An 18,990-nucleotide genomic window follows, 5' to 3' on the forward strand; every position below is an offset into this window, starting at 1 on the left:
TAATGATGGAGAGGTCAGACTTCGAGGAGATCCAGCCTCCACTCGCACATCACACCATCCGCACTCCAGCATCACACAATGTGATTATCGCACCTTGTCCAGGGGACAGAATCTGTCCGGCCAATTATGTAGCGCCGCTGCTCAGCAATGTTGGTGATAAGGAGTCAATTAAATCCTACTTGTACCATGCTTGGACAGACAAGCAGGAACACAGAAGATTTAGAAATATAGCCGATCTATAAGGTCACAATAAAGGGGGGGGGGGGGGGTGTATTTATTAATTAATTCACTTCACTTCACTGTGTGCGTGTGTGTCATTTTTACTAGACTTGTAGGCCAGTTAATCTAAGCTAAAAAGGGGTTTGACCCAAAAGCAATTGCAGTAGTAATCATTCAAGGTTTTTTTAATGATCCTTAGGGTCATCCAAATAACATAATTATAAAAAATTGTTGTATTGAAAAATTGTTCTGCTGTATGCACAGATTAACTCTTCCTGCTTCCCTACTTCCTTCACAGGTGTTACCGATGATACTAATTAAGGCTCTGTTTCATTTAGCGGTACAGTAGTTTTCAAACTTTTACATTTCAAGGACCCCCATGTAACTTTGAGAGTTACGCGGGTCCATTTGGTTCCATTTCTACACTCTCAGAGTTACAGACAGGGCCATTTGGAACCCACTCAAGGACACTTTGAGACCCACTGGTGTAGCAGCTAGCGTTTCCAGTGGCAGTGAGGCACATGCACAATAGAGGGTATGCGCGTGATATCATCGTCAAACCAGGAAGTTATGCAGGAACACCTACTGAGTGGCAAAAAAAACTACTTAACAGCCCATACATCCACACAGAAAAGTCCTATCTGAATGCATTAAACAATGTTAAACTCACTTTGCCTGTTGCTTTGCTACTCGATTTGCCACTCGATGTGCCATTCACTTTAAGCATGCGCTAACCCTAACCCTAACCCTCTATAGCAACACCCTGATTCTGGAACAGAGCCTTCATTAGTGTCATCATCGGTAACACCTGTGAAGGAAGTAGGGAAGGGCCCCAGGTTCTTCTACGCTGGGCAAGAACTACACAAGAGTGTATCGGCGGAAGTAGCATAATTTGGGCAGAAGTACCGCTCAAGGAAATGATGTTGACGCTTTACAAATCTGTTTACATTCTCCGTGAATGAAACAAGTCTGTGATTGGTCGAACAATATGGCATCCGGGGGAAATGCATCTGACGGATGTTCCGGCCCGACACTTCCGCCGATACACTCTCTTTGCCTTAATTGTGACCAGGGTTTCTCTTCGCAGATGAGTAAGGCTCATGGGACCGAGGCTAACGCTCTTTCCAAAATGACGTGTGTGCATTAAACCCATTGGCCCGTGTTTGGTGGAGGGATAAACCAGGCAGGGAGGCTGATAATTGTCAGCTGCGTGTAATCCTCCCGGTGGGGGCTCCTCACTGGCAGGTGAGTCAGTCCAGTCCGTAGGATGCAACAGCAGTGACAATTAACAGAAATGTGTGTGAGGAGGAATAAATTGGCATATGGACTAAATTGGGAAGGAGAAAAAGCGGTTATTGTTATTCCTGTTTAAGAACACACACACACACACACCACACACATACGCACCACACACAAAAATGATGTTTAAAGATTGACATTTTCAAAAATACAATTTACAAGCTCACGAGTCACGACACATCGCACCACAATGTGTTGTGAGCTCATAGAACAGCTTTTTTTCTTGCTATTAAAAAAATAGGGCTTGCTTGTTTAAATCAAAACACTGGATTTGACTGTGTATTGAGGCTTGTACCTTAATCACTACTGTTCTGAATGTTTGGCTCACATGGCAAGAGACATTGGATCAATATGATGTGGTCCTTCTGGACGCTATATGAGCTCCAGACTACTCTGTCTCTCCAGCTATAATGATATTACTGCAGCTTATCTCATAAAGTCATAAAGGAATATGTTTGAAGCCAGCAGAAAAGTTTAATTCGGACAGTGAGACCGAGACAGACTGTGTACTGTAACTTACCAAGCCTGTTGCTGAGGAGACTTAACCTTGGGATTTCGAAAATTTCATTTAATTTCTACTGTTTGTAATTGTATCCAGGATTTAACTGTAAATGTACGCTTGGAGCTCTCTCATGCTGCGTGCGTGCGTGTATGCGTGCGTGCGTGCGTGCGTGTATGCGTGTGTGCGTGCGTGCGCCATGTGCATGCATGCATGCGTTTCCAAAGCATGTCGAGTCCTTTCTGATATTTTTCCAATCATAATCATTGACTCAATGCCACATCAATTGGAATATAAAATAAGGATAAGGTAGCCATTTATATAAAAAGCAGCTTTGACACGCACGCACGGAAGGAAGGAAAGGCCTATATAGTAGAGCTGGTGGTGTTCTGTGTGCAGACTTGCGTTCATGCGCAGACAGACAGTGTGTTGTTGAATGTAATGTACACATGTTGCACCGTCCGTCTCAGTGGTCATATTCAATCATCAGGCGTTTTGTGAACTTCAAAGGGAAACACATCAGCAGTCTGTGGACAGGTCTGCTGGAAGGGCCGCTAGACCGTGTGGAGGTGAACGATCACTCGCTTTCACTTTTCATCGGTCAAGGGTGTGTGTGTGTGTGTGTGTGTGTGTGTGTGTGTGTGTGTGTGTGTGTGTGTGTGTGTGTGTGTGTGTGTGTGTGTGTGTGTGTGTGTGTGTGTGTGTGTGTGTGTGTGTGTGTGTGTGTGTGTGTGTGTGTGTGTGTGTGTGTGTGTGTGTGTGTGTGTGTGTGTGTGTGTGCGCGCGCGAGCGCCTGCCCCCTGTGCCCCCGAACAGTGAACTGAACTGGGACCCCCTGCCGGGAGGAGGTACAAGGAGACTGACTTTGAAGTCGGCCCTCGGAGCAGACGCCGTTTACATCTTTCTAGACGGTTACTGCTCCAGCCAACACTCTCCTCTCCTCCACCTCCCCCAAACCACCCACCCACCCAAAAGTAGAAATATGTGGAAGGATAAAATCTTTAGAAGGTAGCAGATCTACAAGCTCACATTGCGACACATTGTTTAGATTGTGTAGATCGGCCACTTTCAAATGGCCGAAATGTATATAGGCCTGAAGTGGTACTGGTTGATGCATGTTTTGTGATAATAATCCAAATCTACAAAGTAACTATAGTAACTACAGTTTTCAAATTATTGCAGTGGAGTAAATAGTACAATATTTTCCTCTAGGTTTCTCTGTGTAAAAGAGTGACCATGAAACAGACACATAGTTGGACAAAGGTCCAAGTACAAGTGAAGAGCACTTGGATTATGTCAAAAGAACATGGGTGCCTGCTGGCCTAGCGGTCCAGGCGCATGGCGTATAGGCTCTGGCCTGACAGTGCGTTGCTTGTTCGAGTCCCGTTCATGTCAACCTTTGCTGCATGTCTCTCCCCCTCTCTCTCTCCCTCTTTCCCGTCTTCACTGTATCAATAAAGGCAGAAAAGCAAATACTAATAAAAAACATTTTGTTTCTTAAATTCAGCATTTGCACATGAAACTTAACGTAAGATGTAGCATCATTTTGAAAACCTCCCTGACCTTATTTGTTGTGTTAATGCATTGTACAGTAAACAGATCTTTGCTAAGCTCATGATAAACATTTGAGTCAAAGACATAATGGGAAAATGTAATGCATTACATTTGTGTTATTGTGTATTTACATTAACACACATTAGGCCAGCTATATTGCATTTACTACAAGAAGACACATGGCTAAATATGAAACTTAGTAAAACAAACAGCTAAAAATAAACATCACAATCTCAGTGTTCATTATTTTTGCCAAGAAAGAATACACAATCGAATCTAGTTAGATTTTAAAGTATGCGTAATTAAGTTATTTCAAGCCCATGGGGCCATCAGCTCGTAGTATTTAACTGTGTGTGTGTGTGTGTGTGTGTGTGTGTGTGTGTGTGTGTGTGTGTGTGTGTGTGTGTGTGTGTGTGTGTGTGTGTGTGTGTGTGTGTGTCAGTGTTGTTTTCGTCAACTAAAACTAAGGCAAAAAATGTTCGTCGACTACCTTTTTTCACTGACTAAAACTAAATAAAAACGAATCTATGATGACTAAAACTAAGACTAAATACACTGACAATTTCGTCAACAAATAAAAACTAGACTAAAATGTTAGGAAGGGACTAGTGGACAAGAGATCCAGTTTTATGCTGGGTTGCATGCTGAAAATAGCAGATATACAATCTCACAACGGATATTGTATATCTGCTATTTTCAGCATGCAACCAAAGTGTAAAATATGTCATTACAACGACATCAAGGCCTGTCAAAACACATTGTAGTCGACTAAATCAACTGTAGATTTAGTCGACTAAAATCGCATGACATTTAGTTGACTAAATCTAGACTAAACACTAGAACATTCCAGGCGACTAAAATGTGACTAAAACTAAGTAAAAACTATTCAAGAGACTATGACTAAAACTAAAATAGAAATTTGCTGCCAAAAACAACACTGGTGTGTGTGTGTGTGTGTGTGTGTGTGTGTGTGTGTGTGTGTGTGTGTGTGTGTGTCAGTCATTTTAGTTCGCATTATCACAATTCATGTTTCACTTGCCATTTCCACTTGAGCCACAAGATGGCGGTAAAAATACATCCATCCATTCATTTATTTTTGCTTGATACTCTGGCCTATTCCACAACAGACCTCCACATGTTTGCAGTGGTATGTGTCATAGACTGAGCACTGACTTTGCTATTTCCAAACAATGTGGCATTTATTGACCATGACTGAATACTGAGTCAGACATGATTCTTAAATGCTCCCTCTAATTGTAACACTGTCTTAGTGCTGTGTGCACAATATGCATTGTGTGAAATGCACTCCGCACTTAAACAGCATGATGCACACTATAGTATAGGTTTTGTACCCTAAGGCACTGGTTCTCAAAGTGGGGACCAGGGACCTCCAGGGGTCCTTTGGGGGGGTTCCAGGCAAAATGAGGAATAGTTTAAACAAGCCCTATTTTATTTATCAGCTATTACAATAATACAAATAGCCAATCTATAAGCTCATAAAAAAGGGACCCCGTAATAGAAGAGTTTGTCAAAAAGGGGAAAAAAGCGATCTACTAGCTCACACGCTTTTTCTTGTGAGCTTAGATCAGCTATTTAAAAAAACACATCTTGACAGATCTTTCTCTTATGGGGACACCAAAGATTTTCAAATGGGAGTCTGCGGACAAATCACTGCTGGAGCAGGTTTTTTAATTGTACCTTACAAAGACATTGATGCACTGCACACATCTCTGCTAACCACACACTATCATGGCATCAATGTTACCATGACAACCTGTGTGATGTGCTGAGACCTGCACACCTTCAGAAATAAGAATAGTAGGTTTCCTTTTAGGCTTTTATACAATACGTGGATATGAGACCATTTTCTATTCCAAGGGGCTTAACCCATGTGAGGCCGATTCTAAAAACACCTTCTAAAGCCTACAGTATACGGTAAATTTAAGTAACTCCCCGATTGAAAGGAATAATAGGTCAGGTGTGACTTAATTCAAAGCTAATGGATAGTGTACTCTAAGGTCCAAGAAACATACTGCAAGTATTATATATTTCCCTGGGGACCCTCTGGAACCATCTCGGGGAGCCCTGGACTTTGAGAAACAGTGACAAAAGCCATGGTGACTGTTGTTCACCTCATTACACTCCAGTCAGTCCTCCAAGCAGTACTCAATTATTACATACAAAACACTTTCAAAACGTCACTACTTTGATGCACAGACATGCAAAGCGAGCTCGATTGACCGGCGACACTTAAAAAGTTCTCTGATCCAGAAATAGATCCATTTTAGGCCTTCAAGGATTTCTTTGACGGGCACTGCGACCAAGACCAAGCCTCGAGCGAGAAATTAACACTTAGTCATTGTGATGGTGACACATATTCCCGTGACGACTTTACACACCCCCTCCGTGTCCTCACACACCCCAGACACCCCCCCCCCCCTTTTCCGCCAGAATCCCGTGGGTATGGTGCTGGGTGCACATTAACCACTTCCTGTCCCTATAGATGCCCCTCTTCCCCGAATATCTCTCTCTCTCTCTCTCTCTCTCTCTCTCTCTCTATCACACACACACACACACACACACACACACACACACACACACACACACACACACACACACACACACACACACACACACACACACACACACACACACACACACACACACACACACAGATGCATACAAACTGATTGCAGATATATAAACACAGACGCACACTCAAACAGCACACAAAACAACACTCCTGTGGCATGTGTGCAAAATTAGAGAAGTAACAGGGTTTTTCTTGATCTATATTGTATCTGGTGACCAAGAATGGAGAAGTAATAACTCATGAGAGGAGCTTTAAACACTGATCTGGACTCTGACTCGACATGAAACAAAAACAATTCAAAAGGGACACCATGTGCCAGCATTTTAAGCATCCCACAAATCAATCCGAGCCAGGAGGCCTAACGCGCTGTGATTACAATTTTAAGAGTGAGTTAAATAATAATTATGGGGCGGGGTAGGGAAAGCTTTAGTATGAATCCATGCAGCTTTTTCTAACTAGTTGTGTAAACCCCCTGTTATACATTAGTACATGATCCATGCAGGGTCAGGCCTACTGCACTACTCCGTTATGGACTCAAATGTCTGTCATTAACAACTAGGTTCGGGCTGAGTTCTGGTCTCTTTGCAAGCCCTCACACATACAGTATGAGTTCTTATATGAGTTCTGGTCTCTAAGCAACCCTCACACATATGAGTTCTGGTCGCTTCGCAACCCTCACACATATGAGTTCTGGTCGCTTCGCAACCCTCACACATATGAGTTCTGGTCGCTTCGCAGCCCTCACACATACAGTATGAGTTCTTATATGAGTTCTGGTCACTTTGCAACCCTCACACCTATGAGTTCTGCTCGCTTTGCAACCCTCACACATACAGTATGAGTTCTTATATGAGTTCTGGTCACTTTGCAACCATCACACATATGAGTTCTTATATGAGTTCTGGTCGCTTTGCAACCATCACACATATGAGTTCTTATATGAGTTCTGGTCGCTTCGCAACCCTCACACATATGAGTTCTGGTCGCTTCGCAGCCCTCACACATATGTGTTATTGTTGCAACAGAACGTTGCACACAAGTAGGCCTTAAATGGCCTACTAGTACGCAAGCAGAGCATGCAAGTACTGTCGACCGCTACGAACTTTCAAATTCCAGCTTCTCTGTAAAACATTGAAGTTATAACTCGCTGTCAATGGTGACGTAATTACGATATATATCAATATTGGTTGGATAACAGGTGTCGTATGTATACATGTATGTAAGTTGAAAGTACTATACTGTGGTCGGCTGGCTTTTTTATGTGCCTATGCTTGGTAGGTAGGTACAGTATACAGTATATACTGATGGTGACGTAATTAGGATATGTTTCAATGTCGGGTGAATTAAAGGTAATGTCTGTATGTATATATGTATGTAATCTGAAACCTATCTTTATCACGTCACCATCAAAAGCCAGCCTCCTCTGCGTCATCAGTGCCCATACCCGAGGCGGGTTTGGCGAAAGGGCCTTTCTGTGTGGAGTTTGCATGTTCTCCCCGTGTCCCCTAGGGTAGGTACCCTCACAAAAAACATGCAGTAATCCTGGTCTCTAAACTGCCTCCCCCTGGCCAGCCGGGGTGCCTGATGGAGGGGAAAGGAACTGGTTGGAATAACGTGTTTCTTCCACGCGCTACGTCCAACCAGGCAACCCTGTCAGGAGCAACTTGGACACTCAGGCATGAAGGAAACATGAGTTCAAGTCCGTTGCTCTCCCCATGTCCCCCTGGGGACTAGGTTGGCAGGGTGTGTACTGTGTCACATTAGATACTTGACACAGGGGTGAAAAATGGGTTACAAAATAGTGGGATAAAAAAATCCAGTTATAACCCAGCATTGAAACATATCTTAATTACGTCACCATCAATACCTACCAAGCATACACATGCATTCATACCAGCACACCACAATACTTTCACGTTCTGCTTGCGCAAGTAACAACAATTGCCACATGAGTTTAGGTCATTTTGAAAAGCTATTTGTTCATGCAGTTGTTCCTAAAAGCACACGGCGCAGGCAAAAACATGCACAGCTCCATAGAAACTCGAACTGAAAACAAACAGAACAGAAAACAAACATTCCATTAATTGTCAGAGAAGCAGTTGCGATGTAAATGCCTTATATCAATGATCAATTATCAGTGCCTCATCATCAGGCAAACACAGATGTCAGACACCGCAGACATCAGGATTAGCAAACCAGTGTCATTTACAAAACAGCTAAACCCACCTCATATCATTGTTTTATATGAGACTTGCAAGACTGAGAAGGCTTGACTGGCGTCCTTTACTTTGTTTTGGTTAAAAGCAACAGTGAACAATAATGCTATCATTCCTCCTGGATTCAATTTCTGGTGCATTTCAGTGCTCTTGGCAAACAATGGTGACTCAGATGCTCAATTACCTGTTGTCTGACGGCCGTCCGTTTGGTATATTTCTGCTGGTCTATTTGTAGCCTTTAATTATGTCCAACCAAGCTTCACAAATATTCACTGTAAGTAGTTTTTAATGGTCTGCTCACGATTTGTGCCAGTGATTCTTTGGAGGGAGACATTGGCCAGTGAAAGGGCCGCTCTCAATTTAAACCAATCCCTGTTTCCTCTTTTTCTGCATGCTCTCTGCAAAGGAAAACCTTTATCCTCTGTAGACTTTGTATGACCAAAACAGTCATGGATTGCAAGTCATCCTCTTGCATAATCGTGAATGACACAAAATGGATGATATCCTCAGACAATCAAAACAATGGCATATTAAAATAAGTTTCATTGTAGAAGTGGTGCATTTTAAAATCTCTGCAGTGATGGACAGTTTTTTACTGAAATATTTTCAAACTGTGTGGAAATGAGTTTTGGAAATATTCCAATTTTACTGTGAATCCAAGTGGGGTCCAGTAACTTTGATACAAATTTGATCAGGAAATTCCCCCAAACCAGAGACAGTAACATGGTACTTATCTGATAATTTCCACATTACAAATATTGTCTAGTCAAACCGACACATAATATATTACCCATAAAAGCACAGACAATTGGATATACACACACACACACACACACACACACACACACACACACACACACACACACACACACACACACACACACACACACACACACACACACACATTTTGATTCTGCAACCAAGGTCAACAGTGACAACAGAGGCTTGACTGTCAAATACCCACGGAATGTTTTTAATTTCACATTCTTGAGACACAGGGCCCGTGAACGAGTGACGCTCAAATAACACAAGTGCGTCCTTTGGTCACCTTTATACAACCATGAGTTTCCAGTCCACAGGAAGACAAAAAGGGCCTCCTTCCATTCACATTCACACCGTAATCTGCATAATGACGATGATGAACTACCCATCAGGGGGGCGATTTGAGCGGAAAAGCCTGCAAATTCCCCCCTTCCCGGCGTGCGCTGATTGTGTTTATTGGTGACGGTTATGTTGATGAGGGTGCAATATGGAGGAGGCTGGATGGACACTTGTTGTGTAGGGCTAAAATAGCAGACCAGGGAACACACGGCCATGGCAGGCGGAAATCAACCGTCTGCCGGAGCACTCAGTGATGCAAATGTGAAAGCACTTCATTACGCGCTTTCTCTTGCCTGAGAGAGCGAACGAAATGCTTAATCAAGCCCAAAGAACGATTCCGAGGGGGGGGGGGGGGGGGAGTCTGCTTGCGTATGGCCAAGAAAATAGAAAAGAAAAGACATGCAAAACGTAACATAAATGCATAGCAAAAATATGGAGGAACAGATAAATAATATAGAATAAATAGAAGGAGCTAAAGGCATTATACAATTTACAAAAGGCATTGTCGAAGGCCACAGAGAAGAAGTGAGTCTCTCTAATAGGGACTTAAAAACCTCTAATGAGGTAGCAGAGCGAATATGAAAGGGTAGGCTGTTAAGAGTCTAGGGCCGGCCACTGCAAAGGTCCGGTCACCTCTCGTCTTGCATTTGGTTTTGGGGTCAATCAGCAGTAGCTTGTCAGCTGACCTGAGGGGTCGATTCTGAAATGGACAGGGAGCCAGTGGAGGGAGGCTAGGACCGGGGTAACGCCTAAGTGCCGTTTGGTCAAATCCTACATAAAGTGAATTGCAGTAATCTAACCTTGTAGTGATGAAGGCATGAATGACCCTTTCCAAATTAGATGGAGAGAGGTAGGCCTTAATTCTTGAGAAGAAAAGGGTCCCGCACACTGTCTTCACTTATAGAGCAGTAGTTTTATTCAGATGACAACGTTCCGTTCTACGTCCTAGGGTGGAAGTATTAAAAATGAGGGGAAAATGGGAAGCCGTGGCAGCCGCAGAAGTGATGGTGCACTGGCGGCGGGCAGGGGAACGGGACTTAACAGTAGAACAGGGAACTAATGTGGTAAATAAAATAGGATAATGATCAGATAGCACAAATGAAGTGCAAATCTCGTCAACAGTGACAGATAAACCAAGAGATAAAGTCAGGTCAAGTGTGTGTCCCTTTTCGTGTGTCGGGCCTGTGACGGATTGGGTAATATTGAAAGAGTCAAGGAGGTCGAGAAAGCTCTTTACTCAGAGGTCTAGACTGACAGCAGGTGTGCATGTCGTATTTGACCGCGATATCTGATAAAATAAATCACCAAAGTCCTGGATAAATGCGTGTTGATTTTAGGAGGGCGGTAGATCACCGCACAGAACACTGGAGGGGACAGATTTAGTTGGAATTGCTGCAGCTCGAAAGTGGAGAAGCTCATATCAAAACGAGTTAATTGGCACTGTAAATTGGATTTAAAATCTGTGGCTAAGCCTCCACCAGTACTGGTGGTACGAGGGGAGCTAAAGAAAGAGCAGTCAGAAGGGAGGAGTTCGGAAAAGGATGAAAAATCACCATCAGGCTGCCCAAGTCTCTGTGATAAACATGAGGTCAAGTTTGTGTGAGGTAAAAAAGTGTTGTAGGGCGAAGGTTTTACGTGCTATGGACCTGGCATTATATAAGACCATGCGGAGGTTTAGCTCCGGACCGGAGGACGAATAAGATGCAGCACGACTCAGTGGGCGTAAGAGGCCGAGTTCAGCGCAGCGTCTGGAGCGGCGGTGGGGATTTGGTTGTCTAAAACAAATTAATGTTGAGATGTGTGATACAGTATGTGGACTGGCTGTCTTGGGCTAATTGTTGTTTTTCTATTATTTCAAGTAAGTGGGTGAGTATAGTTTGGAGTCAGACTGGTGTTAGGAACGGGAACTGCGGATGTGAGGGTAGGTGATGATGTTGGTCCGAGCCCGTTGGAAAATAGGCTGGGAAGTAAGGCGGAACTATTGTGAATGGAGCTTGGACCGACGGGACGTCATTCAGCCAGGACTGACTGGACTGTGTTGTGGACACATTAGGAACGAGGTGGTGGCGACTAAAGGCAATATTACGTCAAATGCTCAGACACATAATGACGTAAATTCTCCATTCATTGTCAATGGGAATTTAATGTGTGTATTTACTATTTAATGTGTAAGACGAAAATCTACACTAATATAGGAGGGGCTAGCGCCCCTCAAAATAATAATACAAAAGAAGGGTTGAAGTTGTTAAACTTCACATCAAGAAGACTATAATATGATATGATCGGAGCTCTCAAGACAAGATAAATATTGACTTAAGACTGCTCAGTCTACCACCTTACTAACACCAAAGGATCGAGGCGATGCTCATCATTATTTTCTCATCATGATTGGACAGTGACATCATTGAAAAGTCGGTTGGTGTAAGGCCGGCATTAGTTGCAGTATTTATTTAAAGACCTTTTAAGCCTCGGACAAAGCCAACCCTTGTTGTGACAAATCATGACAATTAACACAACGTTTTGAGCCGATCAAATAATTAGAAAGAAGAAGAAAAGGGCAGGGTACAAAATTTTTGTTTTTCTTTCTAATTATTTGATCGGCCCAAAACATTGTGTTTATTGTCATGATTTGTCACAACAAGAGTTGGCTTTGTCCGAGGCTTAAAAGGTCTTTAAATAAATACTTTTTGAAACGTCTATGGGAAAATTTAATGGTGAGTTATTTTCCGGGTCTGTCGTCATCATGAAAGGGGCTGGTACTGCGACGCTCTATTGTGGCTGTTGGCTATTTCTGCAATTTTCTGTTGCACAACATGATGCGCAACCAACCAAGTACAACTCAGGCGTAAGACCACGGTGAGAAGGTGTGTGATCTGTCCAGGGCAAGTCAGGTTTTCTCCCTGCTCTTATGCAGGCCCGGCCTGGACACCAACACCCCCAGGCATTCATTATGGCCACACATCAAGAAGAGAATGTGCGTGCGTGCGTGCGTGCGTGCGTGCGTGCGTGCGTGCGTGCGTGCGTGCGTGCGTGCGTGCGTGCGTGCGTGCGTGCGTGAGTGAGTGCGTGCGCTCCTTCTGCTTTTCTGTCTTTATATCTTCATTCTCCCTTTTGCTGTTCTGACACTGACAGGCTCTGACGCGTGTCTTGAACATCGATGTCAGGTCAGACATTTATTGTGGGGTGCTGTTGAGCTCCCGTGAGCAGCGCTGTCTAAAAGCTCACCCATGGCTTGACTACACACGCCGTGTAAAAAGAAGAAGAAAAGAAAACGTTTTTTACGTGTGCAGTCAGTTCAACTCGACCAAAATAATACAATTCTCGTGAAACGGACGCTTCAACTCGCAGCGGCCTCCTCAAACACCCGACCTCTTCGCCTCTGCGATAGGCTGCAAAGCTGTCGGCCTAGAGTTTGGGAACAGGAAGAAGAGTGTCAGAAAAGAACATGCACCCCCCTTCGAGACAGCAGTTGTATGTGTTCAGCTTGTCGGCTTGCCTTTACCTGTGAGCCTTTGATCACGGCAAAGCGTGGGGTGTCGTTTGATTCCTGGGGTACTTTGACAGTTGGTAGGCTGACGGAAGGGTTTCTCCCCCCCCCCCCCCCCCCCCCTCCCTCCGTCTTCCCCCAATGTCTGATGCCAGATCAGAGGAGGCCGGGGGTCTTGTCTTGAAGTGAAGAAAAATAAGCAGCGTCCAGCTGGGAGAAGATCAGAAGAGACAAACTTTCACCAGCTCCATTGTGAGGTACACAGCAGCCTGTCGGTTTCCATAACTTTCTTTTGTGCCCTTTGTGTGTTTTTATGGTGTTCTTTTCAACCGCCATTTCTCTCTTTTTTTATCTGATCTTGAGTGCGAAATTCTTTTTTCCCCATCTCGAGGTAAAGGTCTGTGAGGTTTTTTTATCTGATTTTGACAAAAGAGACCCTTGTTTTCTCCCCCTCCCTCAGTTGTTCCTTGGGATTCGTCTTACTGAATAATAATACCACTGCCCTGCGTGCATGTGTGCGCGCATGTGTGCGCGCCTATAGCGTGCGTGTGTGCGTTCACACTGCATGGTGCACTGTACAATATAAGTGAAGGAATGACGGGATAATCTTGACCCATATGAGTCGGGATTTTACTGCCTATATTGTGGGTGTTCAATATGGATGAAATATGGATCAAATCCAAAATGCCACAGGTTGCTTTTGGATTCCAGATGTAGAAACCCTGGACCTGGTTTATAATTATAAACTGCTTGGTTGGTGATTCTATACTGTATTAAAGATAAATACAAGACTTGAATGTTCACATTAGGTTGATTTGATGCCATTGCTTTTGCAAAGCAGTGATCACCACATTGACCACCACAATTATGGACGTTTGTGTAGTAATAACCATGGGGGATGTGAATTTCTAAGTTAAGGTTATGACGTTTTGATTGAAGTATTTATTAACAGTTTGCATAATTAGCCTACAGTACATTTCGGCCCAGGCCGCACATGGTTTGTTGAACTCCCTCTGGTGTTGTGGGTGTGGACTTCGTTGACATTAAGGAAGTATTTAGGCAGGTACATGGGTATCTTGGTGGTGTAGCGAATCTTGTAGACCAGACCCATTGCAACTGATAGGCCAACAGGACGAGTGGGCACCTAAGAAATGTTAAATGTGAATTTTTCAAAATGTGAAAAGAATACATGATTTGAACATCCACAGTGCATCATTGTCTCCACCAGGCCGAAGGCATGGGGAGGGAGTATGTTTTGCACTCCGTCCGTGTGTGCGTGTGTGTCTGTCCGTCCATCCGTCCATCCGTCTGTTACCAGCTCTCTCCGGCAACGTTAACCCGGTCGATGCTAAATTTTGCTGTCCAAAAATCCTGCAAATCATTATACAGTATCTCTATAGTCATGTGTTCAAGACGGATCTTTCCGATATTTCATATTCCATCCTAGCTGGCTAACATCAGTTTGCAGGATTGGCCCGTTTTGAACAAAAAGCTTCAAATCATGAACGCAGCGTGCAATTTCTTTCACAGACTTTCCTACTAGGCTAAGGAATATATCCCATCCTTTTCACATTGGCCTGTTATTGTGCCACCAACAGGTGGATCTTTGCTAAACACATTTTTGGAACAAAATGCCTCAAATCATCCAATTGCCATCCAAGGCATAAGAAGAAATGCCACCCCTTTCACATTGGCCTGTTATAGCGCCACCAGGAGGCCAGATCCTGACCTGCCCTGGCCAAGGGGCACTTTATCTAGTTTATTATTTATTTTCTTACCTTTTAGGGAAAGCAATGCCAATTGCCCAGACTGTGCTAATTAATGCAGTTACCATTTGAAGTTATTCCCTTGGCTCATGACAAAGCCCATCCGTGAGGTGTGATAATGGTTCCCCCAAGTGGTGAGTTGATAGAATCAGTGAAAATATGAACTTGGAAAAGCAATTGCAGACAATAGGATAGCTGTGGTCTAAATACTATTCAGACTTATTGTAATTCACATAGTTTGTAGTGTTACAACTGTGTTACTATAGGCTATCTGGCATATTATTCTAGTAATCATTTCTACTAATATAACTGCATACTTCACTGCTGCTTTTTGAGGGGTGCCCCTAGAATGCATGGCTTTTCAAGATTATGTCATACGGCAGCCACTTCTAAGAGATTCTTAATTTTTGTTTTGAGCACAATCGTAAATCGTTTGTGAGCCTCCTACTGTACATGGACTTTTGAGGATATTACAATGTTTGTTTAGAGCACTTATGACGTAAATCGTTTGCCAGCCAATTCTCTTTAATGTTTGTTTAGGGGACTAAATGATGATGTAAGACATCATATGGCTGATATAGTGGGCACCCCTCACTTCACAGTTCACACAAGTGTGATTTTTATTTCCTATTTAAGGTGATAGTTATTATAACTAACTAATTCTAGACGCATTCTGTACTGTGATTGGCTGAGCATGGCATAATGTGTGTGCCAATATAAGTGGCAGAGAAAGAGAGGGGAAGAGAGGAAGTATGGCATACAGTACAGTTAAGTGTGGAAAGGATGCATAAAGATGCATAAAGTTGTAAGAAAAGCAGACCTGTCACATCACAACACGTCACTATATGCAACACTGTGTGAGCTTCACTTTGTTGAGGGGCGCTAGCCCCAAGTATGTACAGCCTTTGGTGTGTCAGCTTTGTCCTACACAAACATTAAATACCATTGACAATGAATGGACAATTTTGAGTGTTCGTGTAAACACAAAAGTCGATGACAAAGGTGAGGTCGCAAATTGTGATTGGCCGGAATGAGATGATGTACTATGATAAGAGCACCCCTCAGTTCACATGGGACAAATGTATTGGTATGGAGGCAAAAGTTTATTTGACTTGGAAGTATAGTGGAGTGAAAGTCATTACCAAAAATGTACTTACAATTCTCAAGTAAAGTAAAGTAAAGTATGCTTCGTTACTGTCCATCACTGGTCTCGAAGCAGTTGTTGCAGGCCTGCCACAAGCCCTTCAGCTGGACTTCGGTTCTGTGAAGGTTCCTGCGCGACTTTTAAAATCTTTCAGTGGGACCTCGGCATGAATCAGACATCCTTCAGCAGATCCTCCTCCTCCTCCTGGTCGCGTGAGCTCTGGCCACCTAGTGAGCCTGCTACTACAGGAAGCCGGATGATCTGGTCCATCACATCCAGGCCACTCTCCTCCACTATCTGCTGGATCAAGTCATCCACTTGGTCCCTAGGCGTGGTCAGTGTGGTGGCTGAGCTCATTGAATCCTCCGTCGCTGAAGCGTGGACGTCGAGATCCTGAACCTGCGTCTCAAACCTGTGCACGGCGGTGGAGACTTTCTGCGGGTCCATAGAGCCCAAAGCCTTGTCCAGGGCCTTTGTCACTTGTCTCAGGCTATTCATACCCTTCACGGCGACGGCGGTTTGAACTTTAGAGGCAACTGCGCTAACACGAGACGCCATGCGCAGCCAATTAAGGCTGTCATTTTTCTTCCGGACGGTATTCTCTGCGTAAACTCTGGCACGGTCCACGTTCTTCTGCTGGAGGGCCTTCTTCACCTTGGCCCGTTCTTTCTCCGAGTCCTTCTCTGCCTTTTTGGCCAGCCTCTCCAGCTGCTTAGCTGTAAACCTCAGCTGGAAGAGGGTTTCATCCATCTCAAGGTCTATAGCTAATTTCAAAAAATATTGTTTTCCCACCGGCAGACCGTTATTCCTTTGTTCTTATTTATTCCCGACATATACGACCTGCACATCATTCACTTATAGTCTATATCAATCTCAAAGCAGCATCCTGCAAAATGCAATGCACATTGTGCTCCCACAAGCTTATATAGGCTACTTGGTGACTGATGTCATCACTGAAGCACAGAGAGTACTTTTTCTGATTAGCCTTTTGGTGTGTTTTAATTCACCAGATGTCCCAGGCTACTTGGGAATGATGTAAGTTTGGAACAATGGGCCTGTGCTGGCCTAGCGGTCCCGGCACCTAAGGCTAATCCAGGCTGCTGACAGCGTGTCGCAGGTTCGACCACCAATCTCGACAACCTTTGCTGCGTGTCACTCCCCATCTCCCTCCCCCCATTTCCTGTTAGCTTACTGAACACTAACAAATAAAGGCAGAAAAATCCCAAAACATTTAAAAAAAAAAAGGATATGGAACAATGAAAATAGGGAACGCATGCCCCATCCTGTTATGCAATACCCGTTGTACCTATTGTCATAGCACTCGTTTTAACCATCTGTGTCCTTTTTGTGCGGAAGATACAGATATGTCCATATATGATATATGGATGGACGTCTCTGTGTCTGTCTGTCTGCCTCATGTATTTATGGTCATAGGCCTATATGGAAATATCTGTCTTTCCATATACCTGGCAATATCTTGTGCAGTGGTAAATGTCTGTGGAGAATGTGTGGCGAATGTCTGAAGAGTACAACTGACTGAATTTATTGTAAAGGTCACAGGGATGGCTGGTATCAATGGGCTGGTGTGGCTTCAACTATAAGTAAAGATGAGAAATTATTATAAAAATGTTTTTAGACCTTTTAGATACCTTTATATGCTGGTAGAATCTAAAGCAGCAGCATCAAATAGTTGCAAGAAAAACAAAATAGGTCAAAATGGGCAGATTTTTTTTTTTTACAGATTCCATTGGCTTTCATTGAGTTGAGTGATTGACAGCTGACATGACAAGCCTCCGAGCCCCAGAGCCTATAGAAGGCTCTGCTCAGCCCTCTGGCCCCGTTTTGACCAATGACAACTCCTCTGCGGTAGATGCATGTTAAATGACTGAATGTTCTATAAACAGATGACAAAAGATTACATTTGCTCTTTGCTTTATGATGGATATGTGCGGATATGTGTTTGTTTTGGTTTGTAAATAATTGTAATATTTGTTGGGAGGTGCATTGGCATTGCACTCTGATACATTTTAACCGTTTGAGAAAATGCTTTTTATTGAAGAATACGGGATGCACGGGTGCTAATTGTAACATTCGTGGCCCCGGGGGTGAGCACTTGATATTTGAAATCTGAACGTTTATACACGTTAACTTTGTAAATGTAGCAAAGCGCTCAAAAGAAAACAGTTGTACAGTTTGTAAGTAAACCCTTTACCTGTAGGCCTACTTCTTTGTGGCTAAAGCCCTCAAACTTTCTTTCTTTTTCCAGCCTTGACCTTTTTAGAAAGCTAAGAGACCCTTTGGTTGTACAGTTTAGCAAAGCTTGTAAATAAGCTTAGAGACCTTTTGGTTGTACCAAGTTGGCAAAAGTTTTTAAATATACAAGAACCACACAGAAGTAAACCCTTTACCTTTACCCTTTATCTTTTAGATTATAATTTTTGCATCCTCCGTCCTCCTGCTGGAGGCGCTTCTTTTCCAAAACAAGTATTAAAAATAAATGAAAACCATAAATGAAAAACACGACCCTCACGTATTAGAAGGACAATATCAGTCACCACAAAAAGTATGGGTGTTTTTGATGAATCGATCATGGTCAAAATGGAGTTTGAATTTACAATGGGTTTGTATAGGAAGGGGTGGGGCAGCTTAAATGAATATCAATACTGAATCGAGCAACGAAATAACTGTCTGGGGTGTTCACATAAGCCTGAGTAGATTTCTTGAAAGTGAAATATCCATTTAAGTAAAGCATGTGATTACTTCGTCCACCACTGCCTACATGGCTTTGCGCTGTCTTTTCTTGAGCTCTGCCTCAGTGTCCACCTGTGAGTGTTCATTTAACTCTTACGTTTGAATGAATACATTTAAACAAAGGACTGTAGACCTACTGCTTATGCTTGGGGATTCTGTTGTGTAGACTAGAGGGTTGGTTCGCCAGCCTCTCCACTAGATGGCAGCATTTCCCTATACACCATCTACCGGCAACCTGTAGCCTGAAACTGTGGAATGTTCATGCTAATTTGCAATGATCCAGCTAAGCTGCACAACAAAGCTCAGCTGTAGCCTATTTTGTCACGTTCCGTCGCGCGAATGAAACACTAGATGGGATTAT

The 18,990-nt window shown here is 43.4% G+C and overlaps 1 protein-coding gene across 1 annotated transcript; it reads right to left on the reverse strand.

Moving 5' to 3' along the window:
• Positions 1–16,049: 16,049 nt before the first annotated feature.
• LOC310853634 (charged multivesicular body protein 1a-like) lies at positions 16,050–16,628 on the reverse strand (the record flags this gene model as incomplete). The annotated part of the gene is made up of 1 exon (XM_083758025.1): positions 16,050–16,628. One exon carries the CDS (start codon positions 16,626–16,628, stop codon positions 16,050–16,052), a length of 579 nt encoding a protein of 192 aa, XP_083614151.1.
• Between the last annotated feature and the right edge of the window lie 2,362 nt (positions 16,629–18,990).

Source organism: Protomyctophum parallelum (genome assembly GCF_964188405.1).
Source record: "Protomyctophum parallelum genome assembly, chromosome: 22".
In the NCBI taxonomy this organism is placed as follows: Eukaryota; Metazoa; Chordata; class Actinopteri; order Myctophiformes; family Myctophidae; genus Protomyctophum; species Protomyctophum parallelum.